General features: G+C 35.3%; 1 protein-coding gene across 1 annotated transcript in view; it reads left to right on the forward strand.

Annotated features, from left to right (window-relative positions):
* LOC119611008 (nipped-B protein-like) overlaps window positions 1–23111 on the forward strand; it is a 114926-nt gene that overhangs the window by 42036 nt on the left and 49779 nt on the right. The window contains exons 4-5 of the mRNA XM_037966457.1: window positions 2193–2311; window positions 2460–2649. Of these exons, the coding sequence (XP_037822385.1) occupies window positions 2193–2311; window positions 2460–2649 (309 nt within the window). The remainder of the gene's footprint in view (window positions 1–2192; window positions 2312–2459; window positions 2650–23111) is intronic.

Here is a 23111-nt window from a genome sequence, read left to right on the forward strand (position 1 = left end):
AAAAACAATTGAAAGATTTATGGCAGTATATCGAATCGTGATAAAAATTTATTTTATGTGCCTCCAACAAAAAAATTTTCATAAAATAATTATTTTAAATAAGGTTTACTTTTGCGTTTACTTTTTGCGGTTTACTTTTATAAATTTTCAGAACATTAAATTCATTTTTTCAATCCTGAGTTACTGCATTAAGCCCCCGACTACTCTATCTATAAGGAGTTAGAATATATCGCCCTACAGGATTGGCATAATCCAAAAAGTCGTTTCAAGAAAAATGGATATGAATATTTAATGACATTTAACTATTTTTTTAATAACTTTTAAACAAATCAAGGGGTTTTAAAAATCCAGATTCAGATAGTTGAGGTTAATATGTTTCTCATCTAAATTGAAATTAAATTTTTAGTTGTCTAATATTCACAAAAACGTGGGTTTTAGTTTTTACGTTTACAAAAAATCGATTTCACATCGAAAATAATAGACATATTTGAAATTTCATAAATCTATATGAAAGATTTTAGTATGTCGCATGTTTTGAAGACCTTAGTTCAAGAAAGCCGAATTTTGGATTATGCCAGTCTTGTAGCGATATGTAGGTACATATATTGTATAAATTACAAGCGGAATTTTTACTAACGATACAATTAAAACGGCTTTTCAAAAGCCGTTACAAATAAATGTTTGTATTAATACTTTTGATAGATAGATTTATTTGGTGTGGGTAAAAAATTATCGTGAATCGTAAAAAATTAAAAGAAAAAAAAAATATATATATAAAAATTTGTATTTAGATCTAAATATTTTACACATTTCCTTAAAAATATAAAAGTGTGTTTAGTGTGTATATACAGTTGAAAAATATTAAATCGGTTAAGAAAATTTTGAGATATAATATTTTTGGTCTGTCCAGTCAACAAAAAGCGTTTTTTTTTCCAACATCTTCCGATTTTCAGGGTATATTGAAGATTCTAAAAATGGTAAAATGATCTACTAATCTAGATCTATAAAAAGCATTATATTGCTTAATGAGTGTTTTTGAGTGTCAGACAGTGTTATTTATAATTATATTTGTATTTTCATTTATTCAAGCAATTAATCGCCATTAATCAATTTATAAAGCACCCCGACAGAGACAAGGCGAAAAAAAGCATCGTATGGAAGTTACACGATCTTCGAGTCAGTGTCAGACCATATGTTTTTACTACGAGCGAGTTTACGAAGGTCACCAGAGATGCTAAGTCATCGAAAGCTATTGGCCCAGACGGTATATCCATGTTGATGCTGAAAAATTTGGATCAACCGGGAGTTGATTACTTTACAAAAGTCCTTAATTTGTCGATGTCAAGCCTAATAATACCCGAGGTCTGGAAATTGGGTAGGGTTGTTCCCTTGCTGAAGCCAGGGAAAAGTGCAAACCAGGGAGAATCTTACAGGCTTATCTTACTCCTGTCACCAATTGTCAAGACATTTGAGGCACTACTCGTCCCGAAATTGCAACAATTTGATTAAAATCAGTGACCAGAAAAAAGTGCGTACTAAATATTTTCAACAAAACCCAACTTGGTCCACAAAAAGCACGGAAATTTTTGGCCTGACTTGACATCCTGTCACTATGATAAACAAGCCCTTGAGTGGTACAAGTACAATAATGTGGTATTTGTACCAAAAGAGGCAAATTCTCCAAGCTAAGGCCAGTGGAGAGATATTGGACTCTTGAAGAGCACAAAAGGGTGTCCAAAAGTGTTGTAGATTTTAAACGGAGATGAACTACCTGTTCGAGCAAAGTGACAGAAAGCACTATAAAAACGTTAATGGAAGGGTTTCCGAAAAAGGTTCAAAATTTCATTACTAGTGATTAAAACTTTAAAAATATTTTTTTTTAATTGTAAAAATAATTTCAATCAAATAAAAAAATAAAACTCTAAGTTTAGTGGTTTCCTTTTTATTAACATACATATGATCTTACTCCTTAATTATGTACCAGTTAAGTACATAACTGAAAACTTTGTTTTGGTGGAAAACAAAAAATTTGGATTTGGTGAAAAACAAAATATGCTAATTGATAGTTAAATTATAACTGAATTTGTTGAAAATGGAGGTTAGAATGAAACTAATTACCCATTATTATTTGATAGCAAATCTCCAAAATATTAAATTTTAAATTTTACAAATTGAATTATAATATTTTTCAGCGAATTGAAGCCACAATATGAAATTCAGCAAAACGAAGTGAATGGAGGTACCTATCCTGAATTATTGCAAGGAATTTATAAATTTCGTCCCAATGTTTTTATAAAAGATAATCATTTAAGTAAGTATTATTACATTGAAAAAATCCATAGTAATTAACGAAATTATTTTAATGTGTTCTTACTAAAATTAGGAAAGGGTTTCATTCAATAATATTTCGTAATGTTAACCACCGATTTCATGTATTTTAATTTATTTTTACGTTTCAGCTTTGAAAGGTGAAAATAATTTGGATATTAAACAAAATCCTGATTGGTTGCCATTAGAGAAAGAACCGAAAAATCGGAGTGTAACCGGCATTACGCAAACTATAAGAAATGACAAATCTTCTATTGAACATGAAACAAAATTATCTGATGCAAGTACTGAAAGGGATTCTAACTCATTAACAAGTTTGAGGTAAGAAAAAATCTGAAAAATTTTAGTTGATATTGGCCCATTATTTCACCTAGCCACCATACAACCGAACACTACAAATTGAGATCATACAAATATATTAATAGTTCTGCCCCTCTGTTGTATAAAATCGTCCCGATGATACAACAGCACCCATGGTTTTAACTACTTTGGACTGGGTTGGCTTGTTGACTTTGTAGACGAGCTGATCTTCTTGATGGGCATGTATTTGTTTAATTTCGTTGTTGTTGTTGTTGTTTTTGCATTTGAGCTTCATCACTTCTTGGGCGACCTCTTAATACCCTACACCACTATAGTGGGGAGGGTATTATACGTTTGTGCACCTTAAAGTATACCGATCGAATCATTTTTTGAGTCGATTAAGACATGTCAGTCCGTCTGTCCGGCTGGCTGGCTGTCCATGTAAACCTTGTGCGCAAGGTACAGGCCGCAATTTTCAAGATAATTTGATGAAATTTTGACTAAGTGCAAAAACATCACTTGGACGAAGCCTATTGAAAATGGTTGAAATCGGTCCATTATTTTTCCTAGCCCCCATACAACCGTACCTCCCGATTTGGGCTTTTTATGCCATAATTACGTCAAATATACTATTATCTCTTTAAAAATTGGCACAAATAAGTTTTATATAAGTATAAATGACACTGCAGATTTTCGTAATGATCGGCCCTTATTTGACCCTAGCACCCATACAAACCCCCCTGCAAAGAATGTCTTAAACGTCTAAAATTTGACCCTAGCACCCATACAAACCCCCCTGCAAAAAATGTCTTAAACGTCTAAAATTGACTTGTAACCATTTGTATCGCAATGAAACTCAACAAAACTAACTGTTATTTAAAGTTAAAGTTATATTTATTGAGACTTCTTTTGAAACCAATTTTATAAGAACTAATAGGAAATATTTGAGATTATAATGTAATGTCTTAAACAAATATTAATATCGTAAAAATACAGTACCAAACTTAACAATAATAGTTTAAATTGTATATTAAAAATTACATGTCAAAGCCCTTGCTCCCGAGGCTATCAATGTCGTGAGAGTATATCTCATATATTACTAAATAAACTTAAAATTAACTCTTACAATCTAGAGATAAAAAAAACAAACTTCAAATAAAAAATTAACCCCTGTGAGAGCCAGGATAAGTTTTTTTAAAAAAATCCGGTGACGAATTAGCCATGTTAAAAACAATATTTTCATTTTGTACTCCAAGAGGAGATACGTATGGTGTATTTGTTAAATTAAAACCTATTTGAGAATTAACACTCTGCCAAAACATTCTTTAATTTTATAAACTTTTTTTAACATAATATTGCCGTGGTCATTGAATTTAAAAAGTTTATTAAAATAAATACCAAGGTATTTAAATTTATCATTGAAAGGTATTTCAACACCATTTAAACTTAGTTTCAGTTTTTTACTTTCAGGGACAACATAGTAAGGACATTTGCCAGATGCGTTTCTTAAACAAATTGCCTCACTTTTAGAGGCATTTATTTTTATTCCCCAAAAATCATAAATTTCTTTAACTTTTACTAAGTGTCCAGAGACAATTTTAAGTGCTTCTGAGGGAGATTCGTGGTGTGCATAGAGTAGTGAATCATCTGCATAGAGTACACCTGTCCCCACAACCTATTAAACTGTTATTTAAAAATATATCCTTTTCCCAAATATAATCAGGATCGGCCCATGTTTGACCTATACTCATATATAAAGCCTCATTTAGAAAATTTTGTTTTTTATCAATAAATTGCTTAAATACTTTGGAATTAAGGTAAAATTCAACATAAAAGTTTCTTTATGAAAAATAAACATTTTAAATATGGTCGGCCATGCCCCACTATACTTTCCTACTTGTTTTCGTATTGGGTAGATCGGTTTCGTTGCCTTCATAGGGAACAAGTGCGTGGCAACAGGAGTATTAACATCTTCCTCTGTAGCAATTGTAAAGCAAGATGATCCTTTTTTAGCAATTACAATATATGGACCATCTCTTCTTGGAGTAAATTTGGAGGTTAAACCTTGGCTTGCTTCGCTCAGTACGTGTGTGGTAACTAGGACTTTATTATCAATATTAATAATTGCTTGTATTTTACGAATGCGATCTACAATGTTTTTGTTTTTGTCTTACATTTTCTCCTGACATTTAATTGCTAACTCTATAGTATTTGCCAAACTAGCAGATATGGAGTAATTTATTTATGAAGTTTTCGGAATTCACAATCGCTTTAAAATCATATTGTAATTCTGTTGGTGTTCTTAATTTTCTTCCAAATGTAAGATATGCGGCAGTATAACCAGTACTGTCGCCTTTTTCTGTATTCATTGCGAATGCTTTGACTGGTAACATCAAATTCCATATATTGTGCTCCTTCTTGGCGCACAACATCTCTATTCTTTCAACAGGATTTGATTCTGGATGGTATATTGGAGTAAACGACTGCTGTATACCAAAACAAAATGTTAGCTTCTGCATCAATGATGATATAAACTGAGTTCCGTTGTTAGTGTGAATTCTGCGCGGATTACCATATCTAAAGATTACCTCATTTAATAGCGTTAAAGCACAATTTTCTGAAGAACCTTCTCTTAAAGCAAATAATTCAACCCAGTGACTACATCTTCTTTCTTCAACGATTAGAACCTTGGAAGGGGTCAAAACAAATCAACTGCAATAACTTCAAATCGTTTATTACTGCATACCTTTTGTAATAAGCCCATAGGTTTCATGTTAGTTGGTTTGTACTTCTTGCAACCATCACATGATTTAAGTAATTCTCAATATCAGCCCAAATTCCTGACCAGTAAAATGTGATACGACTAATTGTTGTGTAATTGTGTAATCCAGCTGAATGGTTTCAAATGAAAATTACTACAAATTAAATTTTTTATGGTTTTTATATTTACCTAGGGTAGGGTAGGTAGGGTAGGTCGATAGGAGGATGTATACTACATCAAATCCGAAGAAATACACCTAGGCCACTATCGGGCCTGTTGTGCGCTCCTTATCACGAAAAAAAAATATATATATTTTTCAGTGTTCAGAAACTCAGTTTCCTGAACGTAATTCCTAAGAATCTTCCAATCAGTGTTAGTCAGGAATGTTATTTCCGGAATAAGATCACTTCCAAGATACTTGTATGTAACTTCGACGAATGCCTGGCAGTGGCAAAGAAAGTGCTCCAGAGTTTCACTGTCCTCTCCACATGCTCTACATTCGTCTGAATCCGCACGTCCAATTTTGCATAGATGTGCTCGTAGTCCTGTGTGTCCACTCAGAATACGTACCATCATACTAACTTCAGACTTGCTCATTTTGAGGAGATTATTCGTCTTGCTCTCATCAGGGTCACCCCATAGGATCTTCGTGGTTCTACCCACTGTTTCATCATTCCAAGAGGCCTTATGGGATTCTCTCACCCATATTTTTAGTTCAGCTTTTGTTGCGTCGAATGGTTTTGCGTTTGTTAGGTTAACTGCCTCGAGCTCCCTTCCCTTTAAAGCTATTACATTCGCCCTTTCGTTACCGACTACTCCCGAGTGGGCCTGGGAGAGTATTCAGTTAAAGCTTTCATACAATCCAATACGGTCTTAGATTTAGTTCTATCGCCTGATATCGCCCTAATTGCCTTCTGGCTGTCGGTAAATATATTAAGCGCTGTGGGCGCCTTATATATTCTAATCCAATTTACGCATTCCGTTATTGCTCGTACTTCTGCCTGGAAGCTTGTGTTATGATTTGGTAAACGGTGGTATATTTCTGTTTCTGGGTCTTCAATATAGAAACCCAGCCCCACTTTGTCCCCCAATTTAGAGCCATCCGTGTAACAACGGATTCCTAATGGTATTTGCTCTAATGTTCCGCTTGACCAAGACATTCTATCTGTGTTTCAAAGTTTCCGACATATTCTGTGTCTGGTATACGATCAGGCACGTCCGATGATTGTGTATAACCTTCCAATGTGTCCAGTATACATTGATAACGTGTCCTATAACCGCTTTTGGCCAGTTCGCCGTTCGGCTGTAAGCGCCGCCTCATATCTTAAATATGTTTCAATGGGTGGAATATCTAGCAAAGTTTCCAGTTTCCTTGGTTGAAGTAGTAGACATGGCACCACTTATACCCAAGCAGCATGTACGCTGAACTCCCTGTAGTAGTTTGATATTGCACTTTTTGTCTAAAGCAGTCCACCAGATTATTGAAGCATAAGCTAGAATTGGTCTAATTACACTTTTATAAAGCCAATTTGTCATAGTAGGACTAAGACCCCATTTCTCCTGCATATCGCGCAGCACCGATGTGCCTTGTTGATCCTATCCTCTATGTGGTGTCTCTATTTTAATTTCCGGTCGAGGATTACACCTAAGTACTTAACTTTGTCTGTCACTGGTATCTTCTTGCCCAGGAAGCAAGGTTCAGTATACGTAGACATTTTTGTCTTTCTTGTGAAAAGACAGCTTTCCGTTTTTGCCGGGTTAACATTGAGGCCTCTCGGTTGAGCCCAGCTCAAGGCCGTATTCAGAGCCACCTCACCTCTTCTACACAAGTAATTTGGATCATTTCCCTTTAAAAGTATTACGACATCGTCTGCATAGCAGACAGGTCTAAGTCCTTTCTCAGTTAGGGTCCTTAGGTGGCTATTTTTCCTGATAGTTATATCGTACATCTCGCAGCTTATCCATCTGTTCCTTAGCATATGGTTGATCCAGTTACGGAGCAGCCGGTCAACATAAAACTGGTCTAGGGATTGGATAATAGTATCAGTGTGCACGTTATTGAAGGCGCCTTCGATGTCAATGCATACCGCCAATGTATACAGTTTGCTATCAAAGGATGCACCTATGTAGTGGACAACTTCGTTTAAAGCGGTTTCCACCGATCGTCCCTTTACATAAGCATGCTGCTTAAATTTTAGGTCTTTGTCGGGTATACTGCTTTTCACCATACTATCAACTATCTGTTCCAAAGTTTTAAGTAGGAAGGACGTAAGACTTATCGGTCGATAAGACTTAGGTGTCGAATAGCTAGGTTTCCCTGGTTTAGGTATAAATATTACCCTTGCATCCTGCCACTTAATGGGGGTATATATGAATTTCAAGCATGCAGTGAATATTTGAGACAGATGTACGGAAACCAGTCCCGCCTCCATCTGTAAGAGTGCCGGGAAAATGCCATCCGGCCCTGCAGCTTTGTAGGGAGCGAAGCTCTTGATTGCCCCTTTAACCATATCAGATGTAATTACAATTTCCGTGTAATATCGGTTCATCTATGTTATTCGATATACCGGGTGGAAAATGAGAGTCCATTAGGAGTTTCATTGTCTCCTCCATATCCTCCAGCCAGGACATGAGTTTTGGATAGGAATTTTTTTATCTTCGATACGTCATTTACGCTGTCTACCTGTTCACAGAAAAGTTTCCAGGAGTCTCGTTTGGCTTTACGAACAATTTTCTTATATTCACCAAGTTTACTACGATACTCATCCTAGTATACTGTGGTCTTTTTACGCCGTGCCCGGTTAAATAGTTTGCGAAGAGTCTTACCAATGTTCCGGATCTCCCCGGTTACCCAGGGTTTCTCCTGGGCAGATCTCCGCTCTCGCAGAGGGCAGCTGCCCTCGAACGATTCAACCAAGGCACTTGTGAGCATTTCTACTTTGGCGTCTATGTCCTCTTTATTTCGACATTGAAAAGTGTTCTGACATAAACGGTTCTTTAGTAAGGAACCGAACATTGTCCAATTAGTTTTAGACTTATTCCGAAACTTTATCGGCTTTGGTGGCGGCCGTAGTATTTTGAATCTTATGTACCGATGTTATATCGTACATCTCGCAGCTTATCCATCTGTTCCTTAGCATATGGTTGATCCAGTTACGGAGCAGCCGGTCAACATAAAACTGGTCTAGGGATTGGATAATAGTATCAGTGTGCACGTTATTGAAGGCGCCTTCGATGTCAATGCATACCGCCAATGTATACAGTTTGCTATCAAAGGATGCACCTATGTAGTGGACAACTTCGTTTAAAGCGGTTTCCACCGATCGTCCCTTTACATAAGCATGCTGCTTAAATTTTAGGTCTTTGTCGGGTATACTGCTTTTCACCATACTATCAACTATCTGTTCCAAAGTTTTAAGTAGGAAGGACGTAAGACTTATCGGTCGATAAGACTTAGGTGTCGAATAGCTAGGTTTCCCTGGTTTAGGTATAAATATTACCCTTGCATCCTGCCACTTAATGGGGGTATATATGAATTTCAAGCATGCAGTGAATATTTGAGACAGATGTACGGAAACCAGTCCCGCCTCCATCTGTAAGAGTGCCGGGAAAATGCCATCCGGCCCTGCAGCTTTGTAGGGAGCGAAGCTCTTGATTGCCCCTTTAACCATATCAGATGTAATTACAATTTCCGTGTAATATCGGTTCATCTATGTTATTCGATATACCGGGTGGAAAATGAGAGTCCATTAGGAGTTTCATTGTCTCCTCCATATCCTCCAGCCAGGACATGAGTTTTGGATAGGAATTTTTTTATCTTCGATACGTCATTTACGCTGTCTACCTGTTCACAGAAAAGTTTCCAGGAGTCTCGTTTGGCTTTACGAACAATTTTCTTATATTCACCAAGTTTACTACGATACTCATCCTAGTATACTGTGGTCTTTTTACGCCGTGCCCGGTTAAATAGTTTGCGAAGAGTCTTACCAATGTTCCGGATCTCCCCGGTTACCCAGGGTTTCTCCTGGGCAGATCTCCGCTCTCGCAGAGGGCAGCTGCCCTCGAACGATTCAACCAAGGCACTTGTGAGCATTTCTACTTTGGCGTCTATGTCCTCTTTATTTCGACATTGAAAAGTGTTCTGACATAAACGGTTCTTTAGTAAGGAACCGAACATTGTCCAATTAGTTTTAGACTTATTCCGAAACTTTATCGGCTTTGGTGGCGGCCGTAGTATTTTGAATCTTATGTACCGATGATCAGAAAAGGAGTGCTCGTCCGAAACTCTCCAATCCTGAATTTCGTTTATAAGCTCTTCTGAACATATAGTTATATCTAATACTTCTTCTCTGATTCTATTGACGAAGGTAGCTTTATTACCTAAGTTCGATGTGATCAAGTCTTTAGTATTAAGGAAATCCATAAGCGCTTGTCCCCTGCGATTGGTGTTTGTACTACCCCAAGCTACATGGTGGGAGTTGGCATCACAACCTATTACAATCTTCTCATTTTGCCTTTGTGTCTCTTCAACCAGTTTCATCAGCTCCGACGTTGGTGGTAGTGTCGGAGAATCGAAAGGCAGGTAAACAGATGCAAGGTATATGTTGCCACGACCTTGCTTCAGTACCGTTGCATCCGATGTGGATAATCCTGTTGAGAGGAGAAAACATAAATTCTTGTGACATAAGATACATGTTCCCGGTCGAGACCCTGTATCAGCGTAGAAAAGTTGGAAATTTACGTGATTTAATCCAGAAACCTTGTTGCGAATCGTCCAAGGTTCCTGGATTAAAGCTATATGTATCTTACCTGTGTTAATTTTAGCCATCAGAGCGTTGGTATCTGTCTCGCTCCGATGGAAGTTTATTTGGATAACCTCAATCATTGTCATCCATTTAAACTGTCTTCCAGCGAGCTAGTGATCACATCCCCGCTCGTTGGATTTGACTCCTCCGAGTAACCTGAAGTGGCTATTGATGCAGTGGGTACTAGGGTATTCAATTATTCGGGGTTTTCACTTATTCGGTTTATTTGGCAAATAATTATTTGAGGTTTTATGTTAGCCGGTTAATAATCGGATAATTCAAAATTATTCGGTTAATCGAATAAAAGGAAAATGGATGTTTTTTTATTAATTCTATTGCTTTTTTACATTACTTTTCTTCCTATAACAAACAAAGTTATAATTTTTCACATCTTTGAGTTCAAGTCTATGTGTATTTTTTAATTACGTTCGTTCTCAAATATTCGAAATTATTTCTTTTCATGTGAATTTCTTTCCTATATAAAGAAATTAAGTTAATTAATTTTATGTTTTTGAGATTTTTCAACGAGTTCCAAAATTCATACCTTCCATTGAATGTGTATAACTATTGCTGAAGAACTTATTAGAAATTCTTAAAAAACACAACAATGTTCTTCAAAACTGGTTGTAGAAGTAAGGGGGATTTCCAATATTGCCTTTCAAGAATCTAAAGCAGCGGTTCCCACCATTTTTTACTTCGCGGACCCCTTGAGGAATTTATTTAATTTCACGGACCCCCATACATATTTTGATATCTTATTGTTATAAATAACACTGTGATACAAAAGTGAAGAAAAATAAAATGCAGGCGTTCTCATATACCAATTCTATTTCGTTATAGTCCATAGAGTACGAATATATTTTTAGTTTTCCCCTATCACTTCGTTAACTTATTTTTTAAGAGCAAAATATGCGAAAAAGAGCCATTTTTGAAGTTTTAAATTTGAAAAATCATAAGTTTAGTAGTTTTCATCCGATTTTCAAATCCGATATTTTTTTTTAATGATACAAGTGTCTTTTAATCCAAAAAAAGAAATCCAAAATCGTTTAAGTAAAAAAACTCACACTTTTTTAAAAAATTTTCATTTTCATCATGCTCTACTTTGACCATGAGGCAGTGAGTTCATCTTTTATTACTTTCTTGAAGAATCACATAAAGGAAGGTTTCTAAAACTTGTTATTTCATAAAAATCTATGAAAAACTGGATGATTTATGCCAATTTTTCTAATAGCATGTTTCTCGAATTTTTGGTTTTCTCCATACAAATTAATTTTTGTATAAAAATGTTTATAAACATTTTTTAAACTTGTTACAAAGAAAACCAGAAACATGAACGTTTTTGTATGGAAGAAATATGCTATATTTTTATAAAACTTAGCACAACTCATAACCTTTTTCATCGATTATCATAAATTGACCATCATTGGAAACCCAACTTAATGTGTCTTTTTTCAACTGTAATAAAAGCTAAAGTTACTGCTTCATGGCCAACGTAGAGCAGTATGATAATTAAAAATTGTGAAAAAAGTGTGAGTTTTTTTACTTAAATGGCCGTAACCATGACATTAATCATAAATTTTGGATTTATTTTTTTGGGTTGAAAGACAACACTTGTATCTTTAAAACAAAATATCCAATTTGAAAATCGGTTGCAAACTACCAAACATATATTTTTTTAAAGTTAAAACTTCAAAAATAGCTCTTTTTCACAACTTTTGCTCTTAAAAAGGAACTAAACGAAGTGATCGGGAAAAATTAAAAAAAAAATTCCTACTCTATGGACTATAACGAAATGGAATTGGTATATGAGAACCCCTGCATTTTTTTGCTGTATCACTGTGTAATTGTTCGTCCGAAAATTGTCTTAGTCCTGGTCCATAAACCCTATAAAATATTCCCGTACATTGAGAACATTTAGTATTTCGGAGATGTTTTCAATTTCATGGTTTTAAATATAGAATGACTTCTAACATGATGTTTAATTGTATGATCGTGAGAGCTTTCATGTTCATTTCTCGTCAAGGTAGAGAAAAGGTTTCTTTAACAAGTATTGTCGACATGTGCTTAAAGAGTCATGTTTCTAAATTTTTTTGCGATTGCATAGGAGTGAGCTGAGTATGTAAGCTAAGTTTTCGGGAAAATATGTGAAAGTTAGACTTCTTCGATGTTGTTGCGGAATGCGTTACCCACATAAAATATGACCTGAACTCTTTGCGAATGTACTGTGAATTTGGATCTTAAATTTGAATTTTAAAATACCTACGAATTATTTTACTGCGTGGTTTTGACTATTTACGCAAAACGCTATGAATTTTCTGATGTTGATTTAATAATATTGGACAACAAAATGAAGTTAAAATCTGTGTATCACGTTGGAATGGAATATTTATATTTAAAATTAACTAGATTAACACTTTTGCTTACAATTTAAAAAAATATTATGAACTGTGACCTAACTTCATATTCCGGGATACCAGTATCAGTATTTAATTCTAAGGCAAATCATTATCCGTCTGCTATAAAAACATTTATTTCGATACATATATATTTATAAAAATTACAAATCACGTAATACTTTACTTTATAAAAGTGAAACAATAAATTTGTAGCGCCTAGCTTCATCCTGATAAACGACCGAAACAATAAAATTCAAAGAGTCACCAACAAATCTGGGATTATTGAATAAAAATTGTGTATTTTAGTATTTATGAAAAATTTGGAGATATTTTTAATATTTTGTAACATATAGAGAATATTTTTTATTCATGATTTTTTTCGTTCGCCTTCGCGGACCCCCTAGGATTTTGCTACGGACCACTAGGGGTCCGCGGACCTCCTTTTGGGAACCGTTGATCTAAAGTGTTTCTTTACGAATACATTCTAGAAGTAGGTAAATTAGAACAAATTCCTAAAATGTTTCTGAAGTATTGTTATTGAAATCATCAAATAAATTTTCCTCATTATTGAAAATAATTAAAGAATTAATAAAGGAAGAAAATTTATTATAAAAATATTGAATTTTCTATAAAATATATAGCAATTTTACTGTTACAAGTAATTTTTTCTTAATCGGTTATTTGATAGAAATTATTCGGTTTATTTGTTATTTGAAATTTAGCAATTCTAATTTATTCGAACGATTAATCGTCAAAAATTGATCGATTAACCGATCGACGATTAATCGTTTGAATACCCTAGTGGGTACCATTGATGGCACTGCGGTGTCCTTATCAGGCATAGGAAGAGCAGTCTTTTTAATCGACACTTTCCCATTTTTGGACAGCACTGCTGTTCTGTCTTCTGGCGAGTGGGGGATTTCCTCCTCGCTTTTAGGATTTGACTCCTCAAAATTACCAGTACTTGCTAATGATGCTTTGGGTACCGTCTTAGGTGTTTTGGTGTCCTTATCGGGGCAGGTTTTGACATCCCTTTCAATCGGCACCTCCCCAATTTTGGAAAGGGCAGCTGCACCTTCTTTTGGCGAGTTAGTGGTATCTTCCTCGCTTTTAGGATTTGACACCTTAACGTTATCAGTAGTTGCTACTGATGCTGTGGTCTTAGGTATTTTAGTGTCCTTTTCGAGGCTTGTTGTAACAGCCCTTCCAATCGGCACCTTCCCAATTTTGAATATGACAGCTTTAGAGGCGAAGTAAGCCCTACCTTTATTCTTGGCAAGACTAGCCATAGATTTCTGGTCGATACCTATTACAAATAAAGTTCCATCAGGTTCTTCTTTCCTGTAAAAGACGTCCCATTTTTCCACGGCCAGCTCAGCATTTTGACCACCAAGAATTTCCAGTATATGTTCATTAGACAGTTTACTGCCCCATCCTTTTATGTAGACAGTGGACTTTAAGAGCACCGGAAGCTCGCTCTTCTTTGCCAGTCCCAGCTTAGCGCCGTCCCAGGGAGGAGGGATACTTTCCACCAAGTTCTTTAGGGTGCTCACACATTGGTGAGATGCCAACCTCATCAACATCACGCCCTTTCTGAACTCGCAGCTCACGCTCTCTATTGGTTGTTGGCCCTTTGAAGCGATTGCGTGGTCCACTATCTTATTGTTCACCAGATCTTCTACCTTACTCTGTTGGTCTATTGGAATTTTGCCTGTCGGAATTTTGCCGGCATCGTAAACTGCATAACAGAGATCGCACAGTGGTATAGGAAAAAAAAAGAGGGAAATAATTCGGTAACTTCTAAACGGTTAATCCGATTTTAATGAAATTTGGTATGCAGAAAGAGGAGGTGTTTTCGAGTTTAGGTTTTGAATTTGGACCTTATAGGCCAACCAGGGGCACGGCGGGGGGTCCTCAAATTAGGACACCTCGGCTATGTTAAATTTTTAAAACGATCCTATTTCTTCATTTGAGTTCCGATTTAGAATCTCCTCATCGAGCACTATAAAAAATGTCGTCGTAGCAGTAAATTATCTCTTATAGTTTAGGAGATATTCGCATTTGAAAATTAAAATTTTAAAATTTTTTCCGTCCTTACTTTAGTTTTTTGATAATAGCGGGTCCAAATATTCCCGATTTTCGCCATTTATTCGCTTAACAACAAGTTTATATTCGCTTACCTAATGTTTTTAAGTGACAAATTAATTAGGGAAAACTCAACATCTTTTAGAAAATTTACCTAGCACTATTATTTTCATCCATATATGTAACAAATATAAGAGTTAACCTTATGGATGAAAATAATAGTGCTAGGTAAATTTTCTAAAAGATGTTGAGTTTTCCCTAATTAATTTGTCACTTAAAAATATTAGGTAGGCATGTTATATATCAATGGAAAGGTAATTTTGTCTATTTTTCAAAACTGTATATAATTTTTGAAAATTAAAAAATTCGCGGAATACTTTTTTTAAAAAAAAATTAAAAAAAGTTTTTTATTCAGTTTTTGCGAAGATACAAATTTTTCAAATTGCAATAAAAATTTTATTTATGAATATTTTTTATAAAATTTTACAGTTAGGTAGATTTTTTTACTCAAAATCCAAAATTAAATAAAAATTTCGAATTTTCTTATTAGAAATCCCGGAATTCCCAAAAAAGTTTTAAAAAATCCCAAAAATGGGATTTTTTGGTTTTTTGCCTATTATATCCATACCAGGGGCGGGGTTATCGAAACCCGTTACAAAATGATTAAGAACATATTGGGTCATATAAAACAGGTCACTATAATTTGATATCGACTATGCGATTTGAGAATTTTTGCTCAAAATTTAATTTTCCATAAAAAATAGGGTTTTTTTGGATGGACCTGGTCCCCTCGGTATCAAAAATTTTGTGGTTTTGTTTCATTTATCGTATTTTATGTAAAGTCAGCTTTCCAGAAAGTATAAATTCTATATACATCTTCTTAGAAACTTTTTAGATAACTTAAAAAGAAAAAGATACTTTTTTCCCAAAAAAATGACAAAAAATCGCCTCAGTCATGATTTTTACATAATTCTTTCACTGCTTGATATATAAACTTGTTGTTAAGCGAATAAAAAAAAATGGCGAAAATCGGGAATATTTGGACCCGCTATTATCAAAAAACTAAAGTAAGGACGGTAAAAATTTTAAAATTTTAATTTTCAAATGCGAATATCTCCTAAACTATAAGAGATAATTTACTGCTACGACATTTTTTATAGTGCTCGATGAGGAGATTCTATATACGAAATTTTTTTTTAAATCGGAACTCAAATGAAGAAATAGGATCGTTTTAAAAATTTAACTTAGCCGAGGTGTCCTAATTTGAGGACCCCCGCCGGGCCCCTGGTTGGCCTATAAGGTCCAAATTCAAAACCTAAACTCAACAACACCTCCTCTTTGTGCATACCAAATTTCATCAAAATCGGATTAACCGTTTAGAAGTTACAGAATTATTTCCCTCTTTTTTTTCCTATACCACTGTGGATCGTCCCGGTGTCTTCTTTTGGCAACTTTGGCGTAAGAAGGCGGCCCTTTTCCTTTTCCTCTGTCAAGCCTATCTTTCCTCGCTTTTCGGGGTTTCTTTTGAGATACCCTTACCTTCGAGGTTGATTTCGCCGACGTGGTCTTCTTCGGGATATCTATCTTGGCGTTGTCACCCTTACTCTCAGGATTCTGACTTGAGGTTCATTTGAGTGAAGTATGGCTTGGATTCGACTGTGTATTAGAAGACGGGGAGCGTTTTTTTTCTTAGGTTTATTCTCAGTTGTCAACTCTTCGGGAGAACTCCTCTTTGCATCAGATCTTGTGAGAGAGTCCGATTGTTCCTTTGGAGTGTCGTTGGATTGACTAACTATGATTTCCTGAAGCATCTTTTTCAGCTTCCTCCTCTGTGCTCCAGATAGTCTTTTCTTAGTAATAGGTAGTTTAGCTATGCTATCACTCACCTGTTTCACCATTTGCCCTACTTCATCCTTTTTGGGATTTGCTATAATGGTGTTGTTATTATCTTCTGAGGATTCAGAGTCGGAACCCTCACCTATATTTAAAGGCTGAGGTAGCTTAGAGCTCTCTCCGAGTACATCCTTCTCTTTCACCCCTATGTTTTTGCTAATGGCAGCTGTACACTTGACGCATTGTCCGCAACGGAGGCCAAGGTACCCACCGTATCACCAACGTTGATATCATGGATCATTTGCCGTATGATAAAACAAGTATTAAACTCATTGAAATTTGTTTTAATTTAGCAGACGTACTTACACAGGGTTCTGCATGTAATGAAAATACAAGTTGTAATGAAAATATAAGTTGTTCAGTTCCAACAAGTTTCCCAAGATTTTACATAAAAACAAAACAATGAATATTTTAAATTTATTAGAGATGAAGATCTCTTTTTATTTAAACCAAAATATTACCTCGTAGAAGTATATGGTTTTTAAATGTAATATGTTTGTAGTGCTTGTGTCGTATACAAATCAAAAGTGATTTTTAATGTCAAACGAAACAAGCATAAATTTGGTGGTAAATAATATTTAAGCACCGTTAGCGGTTTACTCGAGTAACTCTAACGATCGTTAGAATCTTCCAACAAAGTTGCAATAAAACGGAAGCTTTATAGGATTCTAACGTTGTTATAAATAGTAGTTCAAAAAGGTAGTTAATCAATTTTAACTTAAACACAAGTATTTTTTCATAAAAACTCTAAGACCGTTTGTACTAATGTCATCTGTTCTAGTAATATGTAGTACTAGTGGCTTTTAGACAATTATCACTTCATTTCCTACAGGGTAAAGTAATAAAAATTAATCATTTATACTTGTGTAGGTCTACACCAGTGAACGGTTGGAATGCATATTTTTTCGACTATGAATACAATCGCATAAATTAAATTTCGCAAATGTTTGCTGGTTGTTTTGCTCATTATAAAGACTTTATTGAGTAAATTTAAAAGAATGTGTGTAAAAGAAAGTTTAAGTTTTTGTTCATTCATATGTGGTTAACAGAAAAATCGGTTTTTAATACATATTTTGGTTTTTCGTGAAACGATTTTTTAAAAATATTGATTTTCGGTTAACCTGATTATCCCTTTTTTGTAGCTCGGTAACCGGTTTAAAATATTTGTAATTTTTAGTATAAAATTGTATGTTTTGTTTGATTTTTTTATTGTGATAAGTATTAGGCTTCCGTCAGATAACATGAACAGAAAACGATTTTTAACATTTATATAAGAATGTTAATATAATTTTTCTTGTTTATGAATATAACTTAACTTTTTGCATAAATGTTAGAAATATTTTATGCGTATTAAATGCAGATATAAACTAAAAAAAAAAAAAAAAAACAGGCAGTAAAAACAGTGTGATACACCATGAGTATATTTTAAAAATTATTTATTTTCCATAGAGAAACTTTTATGTTGAATATTTCTTTAATTCCAATGCATTTAAGCAATTCATTGATGAACAACAATTGTCTAAAAGAGTCTTTATATGGGAGTTAGTCAAAGTGGTCAAATATGGACCGATCCTCATAACATTTGGAGGATGGATGTATTGGTATATAAACGATAATTATGTTGAATTTCATGGCTGATCATAGTATTTTGTATATGAAGATTTTGCTTCGTTCTAGAAATTACATTACTATGGAATACATAATAATCATTGTTGCTAGATAAACCTAAAAAAAATAAAATCGTCAAACTAGTCTTAAAAATCGTCAAAATAATTTTTAAATCAAAAAATCGGAAAAGTAAAAAATATATTATTTATTGTTTAAGTATTTTCGAAAATACAATGGAATTTATATATCTGAAATTAGGTTAGTTGTTCAATTATTTTTTCACAACGATATTTATTAATAGCGAACCCGTTTTTTGTCAGTAGAGCACGGAAAAATCCTTCTTCCGTCGGACTGTTGTATGTGGAATAAACTTTCTGCAGAAATATTTCTTGTCAGTTTCGATTTAAATAGGTTTTAATTTATCCAGCAATTTTCTAGACGATTTGATGAAATTTTTGAGCATTTTATTTTTTTATCACCAGGACGAAGCCTATTATGGTTGAAATCTATCAGAATAGCACTTTGGGGCTCATAATATGTTAAGTATTCTAGTATTTCTAAAAAGATCAATATATTTTGTATTATCCTAAATAATACTTCCGATTTTAGTAATGATCTCTTGGATGCATGTACCAGATAAATATAAACTAAATCAGTTTAATTGATGTTAATCTAACTAAATATTATTTTCACATTGGCGCATGAATGAGTTGATTTAATATGTTTTGGTGTAGGCCACAAACCGGTTTCTCCAAAAGTGTTTTTTTTATAAACTCTAAAGGGGGTTTTACATTACAATACTTTGTAATAATACCAGAGTTTCGTTATCTTTAATACAAAATCTAATTTGTTGTCAAACTGTATTGAACAATTGTCATGTATTATGAAACCAATTTTGTTGGTTTATTTTTAATTTCAAATGGATTGTAAAGAATATTATGGTGTAACATAAAAGAAAATTAATTTACAAATTAAAATCCAAAAATAACTATAAATAAATTGTGTATTTTGTAAAGAAATATATTTTAAAAAATTTTTAAAAGCTTAATATATGTCAAACTACAAATTTTTTTAGTTTTTGAGACTACAATACATATTCAAATACTACTTTGTATTAATACAAAATCACATAATGTAACGTACCTTTAAGTAGTAGCAATTAAAAACTTAATTGAAATCAAATACACTAAATTAATTTTTCATTAAATACTTTTCTGCTTTTGTTTTATTAGTTCAAAAGTATTTGTTTTTGTTTTAGTTTAGCTCATGTTTTTGAAAGGTTTCGTTTGCTTTCATACTCTGCAACGAATACTGGACGAATGGTGTGAATGTTTTTAGTTTTTTCATGGGGCATTGAATTATTTCGTTGCTTGATGTATAAAATCATATAAAATGAGAATGTAATAAAGGCAATGCACATTTGTATTATTGTTGAGTAAAGGCAATTCAAAAGCAATGAATTGGCGAATGGCCATAAAACGTGAATGGATTCATTCTGTTCTCTGGGCTACACTAGCTCTCTGTCTGATCTAGCTGTATTATATATTGTAATGTTTATTTATATCTCATGTGACAACGTCCCTATACCTAACGAAGAAATAACTACTCGTTCACAACTGGTATAAGCTCTCCTTCTTATACATAATATACATTTATATGAAGGTTTAGGTTTAGGTAAAAAGGGCAGCCATTCAATCAAGGATGAGTGGCTCACATGGGTCCACCTAATTGCGGCCCCGTTGTGTTACCCTAGTGGTCGTAGGAGTACACTTGATTATTACTCTCTACTTCCAGATTTAAACCAACCGGTTTGATTCACAAAGTTTACTATATTCTTCAGACATATCCCAGATAGCTCATCCAGACAGATAAAGCAGCAAGGCCGAAACATTGTTCGCTGCTTTCATTGAAAGATGGGCAATAGCAGAGAAGGTGAGGTATTGTTTCCTCTTCTTCCCCATTATTACAATTCCTACAGTAGTCGTTATATTCGAGACCCATTCTTCTGGCATGATTGCCAAAAAAAGCCACCACCCACTCTTCCACTCCTCTTGCAGCCGTCAGTGAAAACATTCGTTACACCATCAGTTGAGTGTGACTCGTGTGCTGAATTCCTATTTGGAATTCGGATGTGAAAGCGTCTGTCGAAGTGAGGTTTCGCAACGCAATAGTCTACATTAAGATGCAAAGATTCTAAGTGTTTAATTATTCGTGAGTGCCCTATACCTCTACTACCGGACCACGAACCACACGCGTTTAGTCTGATTGCAAAATTAAGGGCTAGTTGAATCGCCATCAGGTCAGCTGGTAACCAATTCATTATGGTTAGCAGGGCCTTCGTTGGCGTCGTCCTCATTGCTCCCGTGATTAGTATTGCAATATTTCGTAAGGTGCGTTCGATGGCTGCACAATGAGAAGCGATTTCCAATGCCTGCCACCAAACAATAACACCATAAAATAATATGGGCTTAACAACTGCTTTGAAGATCCAGTTGATACCTTTAGGGTTGACACCCCAGTTTGAACCAACTGCCCTCTTGCAGGCCTTATTTATCCTGTTTTGGATATTCATATTCCAGGATAGTTTACTGTCAAGGATTACTCCAAGGTATTTCGCATGATCAGTGAGATTGAGCCTTATTCCATTTAACTTTGGAGGCATGAAATTTTCAATCTTATACTTCCTTGTAAAAAGAACAAGTTCAGTTTTCGGTGGATTTACACTGAGGCCACAGGAAACACTCCACTTGCTAAGCAAGTTAAGAGCAGATTCCATGCAATTTGATATAGTATCTAGGAATTTACCAGTTACCACTACCGCGACATCATCAGCATAAGCGACAGTCTTAATTCTCCTTTTATCTAGTTCATTTAGTAAGGACATTCCAGAGTAGTTGAAATAGGACTCCCCCCTGTGGTATGCCACGACTAGCAAATCTTGAGACATTGACTCCGCCCAACGTTGCACTTATGACCCTATTACTCAGAAGTTTTATTATAAGCCGCTGAGTTTGCTGATCAACCCCTAGTCCATCAAGTGTGTCTATAATGGCATAGGGTTCGGCACCTTCAATGTCCGGGAAGGCAACAAGAGAGTACTCTTTGTGCGCTAGTGAACTTTCTACATGTCCCACTAGCGAGTGTAGAGCCGTTTCCACAGACTTGCCTTTGGTAAAGGCATGTTGTGATTTGGAGATCAATTCCGTAGGGATAGTTAATCTCAGGTGTACATCAATGACCCTCTCAAGAGTCTTGAGAAGAAAAGACGCGAGACTGATTGGTTTGTAGTCCTTTGGTTTCGTATGTGATGTCTTTCTCCCTTTAGGAATAAAGACCACATTATATCTCATCCACATATGAGGGATGTATAGCAACCTAAGGCATGCTTTATAGATCGATAGCAGGCATGGAATGACGAGATCTTCGACTTTTGAAGATTCGCAGGTATAATACCATCAGGACCCGGAGATTTGTATGGGTCAAAACTGCTAAGCGCCCATTGGATTCTCTTTCTATTAATGACTATAGAGCAAGTATCAGATGCTAAATGAACCGGAGCTGCAGTCTCTTCATTAAGAGGTTGACAGCCCGGAAAATGAGTGTCCAGCAGAACTTCCAAAGATTCTCTGCAGGACATAGTCCAGTTACCACAGGGCTTTTGAATATAGCTCGGGACAACATGTGAAGTAGACAGAATTTTGCGAAGTCGATTGGTCTCGGAAGAACCTTCAACATTCGTGCAGAAGTCCCTCCACGCCTTCCGCTTCGCATTTCTAGTCAAGTTTTTGAAACGATTCACTGAGGTCTTATAGGGCATCCAGTTATTGGTCCTTTTTGCTTCATTAAACAGTGTACGACATACTTTTCTAGCGTTTGCTATTTCAGTGTTCCACCATGAGGGTTTGGATTTTCCTCTCTTGATGGAAGGTTTACAGGCAGTTGTAGTCGCCATACGGAAAGCATCCGTTGGGGTGTGAACTGTTGCGTTAATGTCCTCAGTACTTTCTAGAGTAGGGAGAGAAATTAGAGACGAGGAAAGCAGGTTATATTGAACTTCCCAGTTCGTCTTCCTTCTATTTAGAATACTATTCATATTCCCTTTTATAATACCAATCATGAAGTCTATATATCGATGGTCTGACAAAGAACAGTCATTAGATACGGTCCAATGCGTTATACATTCGCGGTGCTTAGCACTCACGAGAGTAATGTCTAGTACCTCTCTTCTGTTAGATACAATGAAAGAGGGTTCTGAACCCCTATTTACTACTTCCAAATTTCTACTAATAATGAAATTGAAAAGTTGCTCACCTCTTGTGTTGGTGTCGCTGCTACCCCAGATACTGTGGTGCAAGTTAGCGTCAGCACATATGACGACAGGGATATTGTGCATATTCGCCTTATCTACCAATCTTCGGACATTGTTGTTGGGAGGACAATCCCCGTGATCGTGGGCCATATAGCTTGAAACTAGCCATGTAGTAGTGCCGCCATGTTCTAGTGCGGTTGCGACCGTATCTTCATCACTGAAATCAGATAAGATGAAGATGTGAAGAGAGCTCTTGGCCAGAATACAGGACCTTACTTTACCTGAACTTTTAACATCAGAGGGATCAGAGGTTGTGTTGCTAACCGTGCCTTCTGTTGACTGCACGGTCATCTCATCATCCACCTCCACCTTCGGAGAGGGATCGCCCTTGGAATCGCTACGATAAACGTGGAGGAAGATCGTTCCGAAGCCGTAATAGACCTTCCCCTTTGTTTCTCGCAGCGGTTCCAAAGATTCCTTATTCAGGACTACGATCACATGTCTTGAAGGTCCATCAGCCTCTGAAACCCTTACAACTTTCCAATCATTTGTTGGAAGCTGAGGGTTACAGCACTTTAGGATCTCCAAGATATCTTCGGGAATGGAGGGTTCAGACGGTATTTTGG

This window comes from Lucilia sericata, unplaced genomic scaffold (assembly GCF_015586225.1).
Source record: "Lucilia sericata isolate MDLA Ls3-8-SP2 unplaced genomic scaffold, ASM1558622v1 Contig001336F_arrow, whole genome shotgun sequence".
Classification (NCBI taxonomy): Eukaryota; Metazoa; Arthropoda; class Insecta; order Diptera; family Calliphoridae; genus Lucilia; species Lucilia sericata.